At 45.7% G+C, this 9485-nt stretch overlaps 1 protein-coding gene across 2 annotated transcripts in view; it reads right to left on the bottom strand.

Annotated features, from left to right (window-relative positions):
- Positions 1-504: 504 nt before the first annotated feature.
- Positions 505-9485, bottom strand: part of ndst3 (N-deacetylase/N-sulfotransferase (heparan glucosaminyl) 3) — a 44164-nt gene continuing 35183 nt past the window's right edge. Inside the window, exons 7-15 of one of the 2 annotated variants that reach the window (XM_053855217.1) lie at positions 8419-8601; positions 8197-8293; positions 7018-7141; positions 6392-6566; positions 5974-6144; positions 4872-4981; positions 3127-3229; positions 2348-2458; positions 505-1270 (exon numbers count right to left, since the gene is read on the bottom strand). In XM_053855217.1, the coding sequence (XP_053711192.1) occupies positions 1262-1270; positions 2348-2458; positions 3127-3229; positions 4872-4981; positions 5974-6144; positions 6392-6566; positions 7018-7141; positions 8197-8293; positions 8419-8601 (1083 nt within the window). In that variant the 3' untranslated portion in view covers positions 505-1261. The remainder of the gene's footprint in view (positions 1271-2347; positions 2459-3126; positions 3230-4871; positions 4982-5973; positions 6145-6391; positions 6567-7017; positions 7142-8196; positions 8294-8418; positions 8602-9485) is intronic. The other variant, XM_053855216.1, reaches the window with a different exon arrangement.

The raw sequence follows: 9485 nt of genomic DNA, 5'->3' as shown, positions 1-9485 counted from the left end.
AAACGGCGACCAGTCCGGGGCTGTCTTCGATGCTTGAAAAAGGCTGGTCATCTAGAGAGCTGCTTTCTAATGGGTCAGGCAAGTGAAGAAGCTCTTGAGAAGAAACCTGCCGTGATATTGACAGGTTTTCGGGAAACCTCTGTTTCTATTGAATGTACACAATTCAAGTCAAACACAAAACGGCCTGTGAAAGGCTTGTAATTTGAAGACAGAAATTCTTGGGTTGGGTCAAGAATGTCACACAGCGTTTTTAGAATTGAGCACTGTGAAGATCATAAAAATAGAATCATAACAAAAGTGAGGTGAAGGGTATTCTTCTGGATCTTCTCGCTGCTGCATATGCATCGCTTAAGTAATGTTTTATTTTGAAGGGAGTAGGGTGGAAGTGACTCTCACTCCTCAGGTTTGTCGCGATTGACCCACAAGCGGTGCCCATTAATATGCTGAGGCTCGGGAAACCTGGGACAATGTTGCTTGAATAATAAAAAAAAAATACTTGGCTACTTGTAATATCCATCTTTTTATTTTGTTATGGACACTTTTGCATTCAATTTGAGGCAAACAATGATGGCAGAAGGGACGAAAGTGGGCAACTTGTTTGTTGCAATTACGTCTCCTTGTGTTCGAATGGCTCCTCCGTTGTCTTTCGTTTCAACTCGTCTCCATTTATAACGCAGGCTGTTCTAGAAAAATAACAAGCAGGCAACTTATCTTTAATAACTCAGCTGACATCAGAGACAGTAGAAAATCGTCAAGGTAAATATAAATCTGTTGAAAAGGAAAGAAAGAAACAAAAAAAAAAAAACACCCTGAGTCTGTGCTCGTTCTTTAAAGTACGCACCTACGCTCCTCTTGTATTTATTCTGCCTGTGGGAAAAGCCATGTTACAGATATGGGGAACCAAACTTAGTGCAACAGTATTTCCATGGCAACCACACACAGCTGACCAGCGGCGTTTCGGTGTGATAAATAAAGAGTGGAAAACTGAACAGCAGGTTATTCACAGGTCAGTCTCGGGCGACACATGATGAACGTGCCTCGCTGCTCTTCACTCCGTCCTCTTCTGTCCTGTTTCCTCGCCCCAGGATTATCAGTCTCTGTCTCTTCGTCCTTGTCTCCTGCCCGGGCCACGTAAGAACAAGGCACCGTGTCCTCGTCTCCACCTCCGCTGACAGGCCACTGTCTCGTGGATGCATTTGAAGGTCGGATGCACTCCTGTGACTGACCCTTGGCCTTTAACCTCGGCTCATCGACGCAAAGGTTATCTAACCTTAAAAAAGAGGACGCAAGGTTGGGGGGAGGAAAAGGAAGAGGAGGAGACAGGGAAGGGGAAACAGTTATTCTATTTAGTGAGGCGATCAACCATAGAAATACAGAGTCTTTTAGTTAAGGTGACCAGTCGTATGAGGGATGCTCCGATCAGGATTTTTGCTGCTGATCACATGGACTGACAATGAATTTGTCAGTCCATTGAATTCGAGACCTTCTGTGTACACAATGTGAAAAAATGAATCATAAAATAATTTAAATTCCAACACGTTTTCATATACCTCTTCAAGAATGCAGCAAAGTCAAAAGGACAACTGAAAACCATTTAATTCGATGGCAGTTTGGTGAGTCTCTTGAGACTTTGCTTTGTCTTGTGACATATTTACATACTGCCCGCTTGTAGTGGGACTCCGAGACAGAGAGCACTGCATTTATGAAATTTTCCACGCCGGACGGTTCCAAAAGTTTCAGATTCAGGTGGCTCATGAACGCTGCACCCGACTCCGGGCGTTTCTGTCTTCGACACTTGAAAAAGGCTGGTCATCTAGCTGGGTGAAATGAATTGTTATTTTTGGGAAATTTGCTCATCGTTCCGACTGTCACGCTTGGACCGGCGGGTGTTGCTAAGCATTAGCAGCGCTAACACCCACTTTCACAAACCCCAAAAACTCCGTCAAGTGCTATAATTGATGCGTTTAAGTTGAAGACGCTTCCCTGCGGAGCATGTGCTGCAGGATCCAAACCTTAATAGAACCTTCTCAGCAGACATGCTGCTGCCCAGTGAGCAGTGGAACGGACACATCCCAACCAGCGTGGCTACATCATAGCGCCGGCTGTCACACGTGTGATCGGCAATGACAGCCGGTGGCCGATCGATCGAAGCATTCCTAACTCGTACTCTTTTTATCCTCATGTTTTAAGCCGTTCACAGTTCAAGGCTACTTCCTGTAGAAGTGTTGCTACCTATGAAGCGGCGTAACATCAACTGTAAAAGGCCCAAAGGAGCCTACCCGGAATATCAAGCCCGATTAAATCAACACTGAGTTAAAACAAAACGGGGCGGTGCAACGCCGCTGACCTTCTGCAGCTCCTCTCGCAGCCACGAGGGAAGCGGCTGTCCAAGTCGATGCAGCAGCTTTGACAGCTCAACATTGTGTTCCCGGTAGTACCTGGACAGATATGCTCGAGCCTGTCGGGGGAAACAGTAATGGAGGTCAGGAAAAAAAAAAAGAAAAAGAAAAAAGTCTTTTAAATCAATTTGCTAATCGCTGTGAATGAGATGGAGGCCTGCGTAAGCTCCGACAGTTGGGGACAGCGGGATATAAAATCTAATCAAGGAGCAAATTGAGGTATAAGACTTGAGGCTTACAGGAAATAAGGAGATCACAAGGATTAATAAAGTGATACCATATTAGGATTAATGGCGACTGAAATGGACAGCAGGGAAAAACACGCAAAGTTAACAGGAAAACACATTTTTTTCCGCTGAAAAAAGAGTCAACACAGGTGACAGCCATGCTGTAGTTTGTGAGCATGTGGGGGCTCGTGTTTGTGCGAGGGCCAATGCGTGAGTCACTGTCCTCTGTGGATTTATGGGTGGGATTCTCTCTCTGTTCCGTCCCGATCCTCCATCTCCTCTCTCCCGGGCGCAGTGTCACTACTCAGTCCTGATAATTAGGTTGTAAGTTTCGGTGTCCGGACCTGATGGTTTTGACAGTTCCCACCCCGTTGTTGAGTCCATTGGGAAATTCCAGCCAGATGTCCCTGGTTGTCCCTCGGTTTATTCTCAGCTCCGCAAACACCGGCGCCACACACTTTTTAACCGAGCACGACGCTCATTGTCTGGCGACTGTTTACCTCTGGATCCATGGGGGGATACTTTCTCCCTTTGCTCTTTCCCAAACACTTTGTCTTCCCTCCCTCAAGCAGCTGGCACCAAAAGCCCTTCTGAGGGTCAAACCTGAGAGAAATAGAAGACAGATGAGAGGAGATGAGCATGAAGTTAGTCCCACACTGGCTGCTGAAATACAGCAAGAGGAGACAAAGTGACAAACAGTGTGGACAGGAAGAAGAATTGAAATGAAAAGAGACATTCGATTACACCGAAAAACGATTTCTCAATGCAGGCCTACATGTTCCGGTGGGACTTAAACATCGACAGTGGTGTGTGGGGCAAAGATTTAAAAGGTGAGCTGTCACGATAGGAACAAGATTGTGGAAGCAAGCTGCTGAAATGAGGGAGACTCAAACTAGCACAGGGGGGGTTCAACCAGTCAGAGGCTAAGAGCCACATTGTTTTACTGTGTTGCTGACAAGAGCCACATCCTACACATATATAAGGCTGTAAGGCTCATCTGAACAGCTGGTCATGTGACTTAGCGGCAGTATAGCGGTTAAAGCACATCCCTGTGTGTCACAAGGTTGCTGCTTCGCATCTGGCGTATCTCTCTTGTGCACGTATTTTTAAAAATCGTACATTTTACCGTGATCCTCCTCAAAATATCAAGCGGCGTAGATAGAAATGTGTGATTCATTTACTAATATATTTTTTTTTCGTGGCTCATGCCACCGCATGTGGCGAAGTTTATTGTTTAAGTGAACAATATTTTGACATTTCGCCAGAGTAGCTCTTACTTTTTCATCTTTATTCCCTGTATAAACGATTATTGTAATGAACTTGACCAACATTGCAGCCAGTTCTGCGGGGAAGAGCTGTGTGAAACTGGGGAAAGAGCTGCATGCCTGAACTAGAACATCAAGAGAGGACAGTTGAGGGGCATCATTGAGGCATGACGAACTGGAGGACACCATGGTACCGACCCAGGATCTCAGCTACCATTTAGCAACGTGCAGTACAGCGATAAAAACACCAAAGAGCACAGTAAAACGGACGACACCAGATGACCAGATGCTGCATAGTTCCATCAGATTCCGAGGCGTATGAAGCGTTTTGTTTGGGGCCACATGCGTAGCTGTCAGGACAAAGTGACCGAGTGATCAACACACGACAGGAGGGACAATAAAACTTGCCGTTGCTTGCTTTATGTGCTTGTTTATGTACAACACGGTGCTCCACTTTTTGCCACTGTGTTTGGGATACTAATGCGCGCGCGCTCACAGGCAGGTGGTGTCAGCCAGAGACAAGCGCTGCTGTGTTGGGATTTGATCAAAAGCCAGCAACTGACTCGGGGCTTTCTTGGCAAGTCTCTCAGTCGCGGAACAAAATGGGGAGATGTGCAAAGGCATGATCAATATCTACTATGAGGGCGGGGGAATGATCAGGTGAAATTAATTGAAAAGCTACGTTTTTGTTTAGATCCATTTGTCTAAATAGTCATTTGAAAATGTGGCACTCGTATTAGGCATATTTTCTTCTCAGAGATGGTATCTCTTTGCGACGAAATAACGCAATTTCCTCTTTGAATAATTCAATTTACAGTCGTATTCTTGTATTCTTCAGTATTCTTGACGTTCAACTCATGTTCTGAGAGTTTCGCATACGGCCACTAGAGGTCAGGATTGACAAAGCTTTGTATGATTGATCTCCATCCCCACTTTGGCACCGAGCAGTCTGAATGAAAGGCGGAGTGAATGAGACTCACGTCAGGGCCTGCGAGTAGTTGAAATGAGGCGTGACTCCCAGGAACTTCTGGACTTCATCCATGACCACAGCGGGGTCTGATCGTAGCTGGTGGCCGTCTATGATCATCACCTGTGACGGGAGTGTCATTTTCAGCGCAAGAATGTTGCAAATATCAATAAATTATTACAATTGCTGAAGAAGCATGTTAATGTGCTTTTGGTATGTCAAAGTCACCAGAGAGGGCTCGGTTTTCAAACGTCTCGGACTTCGAACAAATCCAACAAAAATTTCGAGATTTTTTGCTTCGGATTTCAAACGAAAATCCAGAACTCGAACGCCCCCGAAAAAAAGCCGTAAAAACCATAACGTGTGCGGACCGATCAGCTGACCCACGACGTGCTTTGTTATTGTGTATAGCGCAGCCTCTGTATGCAGACGTGTCCCGTTAGCTACATTTACTGACAGTTTTTTCCTCATGTTGAGGTGTAAAACCTTTCCTGTCTCCACACTGGACCGTGGTAGAGTGTCACAGGGGAGGTGCTGGAGCGCTCACTCCAGGGTTTGATGTCCTGTTGTGGGCTGGAGCTGGGACAGGGATGAGGCGAGTCTGGGACAGAGCGTGACTTGGTTTATGACTTTGTCACAGCCAAACTGCACAGAAGCGCACATTCAGAGCTGGACACGCACCGGGCACCTCTTCACTTCTGGAGAGACCTCACTCACTCGGCAACCCCTCCCACATGCAGCGGCCACACACATAGAGGAACAGCCACCTGCAGCAGACACTCTACATTCACTCCTACAAAAGACTATTTTAAGGAACGCATTAGTTCTTTTTCCATTCATTGTAATGGGAAAAATCGATTCAGATTTCAAACAAATCACTTCTCGAACGGCCGTCTGGAACGGAACGAACCGAGGTACCACTGTATTTAAAAACCTTAATAACTGGAATGAGCATATCAACAGTTGCAGTACATTGTGAGATGAGGACCAGATGGCAGTTAAACATAAGACTAAAGGTCTCTTGGATATAATAAGGCAGAAATATGAGACAAAAGTGTTTTTCCTTGTATCTTTGTGCCACAGCAGCAGATCTGACCAAAGAAATCAAGCTTCACCTGGCTGGCCGGGTAGTAAGTCAGCCACCGCTCCAGGTGAGTGGAGTAGAGTCCAGGCAGGAGACAGCGGTTCTGGAGAGACCGCAGCTCAGCAGGTACTCCTGGTTTCGCACTTATGACATCATAGAAGGAGTAACGCAAGGCGGCATGATCCTCATGAGCTCTTTGATGCTGTAAAAAAAAAGAATATCATGAGAATATTTAGGCTTGTTTTCCCCCTCTAACTGCCATCACTAGCGCACCAGTGAACAATAGCGTAGGATTTCATCCGGCACGATGTTGACATTTACGTTTCATTAATCAAATAGGCAGCGGAATCGGAATGACATTTCTCCGACTGTAACAGGCAGATATCCATGCGCCTCATTAACTGTAGCGAGCGTTTCAGACACAGAACAGTGACTGAAGACCGTGTCACCTGGTACCAGCTGTAAGCCCGGTCGGACGGGTTGATGAGGAGGGTGAGGATCTTGGCCTTGGGCAGCAGGGCAGCTGCTCTCCGTGGGGAGTCCTCAGAAGGGAAGTAGTTGGCGCTTTTTTCAAACAGGAAGTCCGTGCTGATGTTCGAGGGGAGGGGGAAAAACTCCATGTACCTGAAGACGCGAACACGGCGTATGTCAATTCAACATTTAACTCGCCTTATCCAACCATTAAGTTAGGAAAGCATAGGGCGGGTGCAGACCTCTGTCAAGCAGCTTGTTTCCACCTCTTTTTGTGTAGTTATCTATATGATCTGTGCTCCACTAGATGGCAGCGCGACCGCACTATCCAAGTGCGAAAGAATGAGCCTAAATTTTCGAATACTTTTATGATGTCGCTCCAGAAAGAAACAGCTGTGACGCTGTCATCGAAGCAACGCATTTATGGGTCAAACCGAGCAGCCATATGTTCGCGGATTGACATTAGCACTGCAGACAATTCGACGACGCTGTTGAATTCACGTCGCAGGTCTGTAAAAACCTCTCTGAAGCGTTTGCGGGATGTCTGTTATGTTCCATTCAGGAGGCAATTTGCAGGACAGCAGAAACATCTGCGTGTCCTTACCAGTCGATTCCTTTGTGGTAGTTGTTGGTGTTGAAGAACTGGACCTCCTCGTATGTCTTTGGGCTCGGGAAGTTGCTGAAGATGGAGGAATGCATGAGCAGGAAGAGATACAGTGCAGTGGTTCCTGGAAGAAAGAGCACAATTCACTACCGGCTTGTTAAGAGCGCGTGTGTGTGTGTGAGCGCTGTCATCTACCGATCCATAGTGGGGGATTTTTTTTTTTTTTTTTTTTGGCGCTGCGTCATTTTATTCGAGTGTGTCGCCACCCTCGTGCGTGTCGGCAAAATGGGTTGACACCAATCAGTTCTGTGGATTTGTTCTTGCCCTCCATCTTGACCTTTTGAACCGCCCCCTTCCTCTTGTGATCACCCTCACACATCGTGTTTAATCACTCCCCGTCCCGCAACCTCTCAGGCAGAAAGGGCGCCACCTTCATAGATGGATTTTAGAGAGGTGGGTTTCAATTGTTTGCATGGAAACGGAGTGCGCAGTTGTCCAGACTCAGCAGACATTACATCAATGGAGAGCACTTTTTTAAGCTCCCATTTAAGATGTTTCACAGTTCTTTTTTCTCCATCTCTGTTGCTTACCATAAAAAAACGAATGAACTTTGCTTTAGCCACAGTGACAAATGTTACAGGGGGGATGGTAAAATGGCGCACGTCTTTGATATTAGCTACTGATGGGTCGATGAGGTCTCATGAAACAGTGTCCAGATTTTCAGAGGCCACCAGATGGCACTGTCTGCTGTAAAATGTTAGGACTTGAACAACTAATTCAATGAAACCTCACATCATTTCTAAACCAACAGTGCCATCTAGTGGCCTCTGGAAATCAGGATACTGTTTCATGACACCTCATCTAGCCATCACTACTAGATGTTCTAACTTTGAGAATAGATGTTCAGGGAACCTTAACTAATCCAGCGCCATTTAAGAAGTGCATAATTGTACGGATTTGACTTTGTTATATACTTAGTCTGAGTCTGAGAATATAATCTGTAAACACACAGCACTTTGAAGTTTGTTATATTTCCTCTGACAGGGAATCAAATGAGTAAATACACAACATTTACGTTGTCTATAGTGACAAAGTAAAAGCGCACACCTGAGTACACACAGCTCATGTGCAGACTCTTCAACTCCTTGTCCTTTGCTTTTTGTTTTTTCAGCAGCTCACCTGTCTTTTGTGGACCTATCACCAGGAACTTGGGCAACCTGTCGCAGGTTTTCTCTTTCGACCAAATGTCTTTGTGTCGTTTGTCATCACACGGATTCTGCGAGAGGGAAACAAAAAAAGCTTTTAGGAAACACGGCGAAAGTCTTGTTTCCTAATAGTTTAAAACACTCTAAAGGGGGAGGAAGTGAATGGGCACAAAGCAGCATGTGAAGGCTAACACACCTGCCAGAGGGGGTTCCTTTGTTCGGGGAACAGTTGAAAGTACTTGTGCGCCAGCTGAAGAGGCGGCAGCGTGTGCAGTTTCAGGTTGGTCCACGACTGAATGAAGGAGGCCAAGTGAACAAACGTGTAGAGACCCAGACGATCGTTGCCGTAGTTGGAAAGATGGGTCATGAATATACTGATCTGTGGACGAACGAGAGCGGAGAGTGAGCTCACATACGTGAATTTCCTTGAATTTTATTGACATTTTTTACAGGTGAAGTCGTAGTGACAGACGAAGTGCTGTTATTTGTGCACGCTTCAGAGCTTTCAGAGCTCGAGTCAAGCTAGGCTAATGGCTGCAGACAAACAGAGAAAAACACACATAATCGCTTTGCAATTGCGCAACTCGCTTATTTGAAAGGAATGTCTGAACAATGGAAGCGGATGAATCCCACAATGCTCAGTGTGATTATTGAAAAAGAAACAATGTAAAACAAAGTGAATCGTCTGGCGAGGTGTTCCTCTCTAAAGCTGAAGGTTGAAGCTGAAGATACAAAACGACACAGAGTCAGAGTTTGATGGATCAGCGTCCAGTCAACCTGGAGAGCACTAAGAATACTGATGGCCTCCGAATACTGATGTGGCTGTGTGTGTCTGTGTGTGTGTGTGTGTGTGTGTCCTTGTAGCAGGCATCCTGACACAGATGGAAAAGAGTTGTCTGCCAGTTTGTGGTTTGAATGTCAACGTGATGCATTTGTCTTGAACTTAAACAAAGCACGCTCTTTTTGATGCAGCATCCTCTGGAACTTCACATCTGTTCTGCGACTTTATTTTGTGGCCTAAAATTAAATGTGAGTTGTCCGAGTGCTTTGGAATTTCTGCCCTCTAACCGTAGCCTATATTTTCTGGCCGTGAAGTGATATAGAATAAAACAAATCTCTGCTACATTCTAACAGTAAAGTGGAGAGAAGTGAGGAGTAAAGATTAGAGCATAAACTACACAGCTTCTATTGCAGGTCACAAGTGACGGGTCGCTTCCCCCAGTACCAAGGGGGCGCTACTCACTATTACACAGCCAAGCTATG

This window comes from Synchiropus splendidus, chromosome 2 (assembly GCF_027744825.2).
Source record: "Synchiropus splendidus isolate RoL2022-P1 chromosome 2, RoL_Sspl_1.0, whole genome shotgun sequence".
Taxonomy (NCBI): Eukaryota; Metazoa; Chordata; class Actinopteri; order Syngnathiformes; family Callionymidae; genus Synchiropus; species Synchiropus splendidus.
This window is presented reverse-complemented; position numbering and strand designations above follow the sequence as displayed.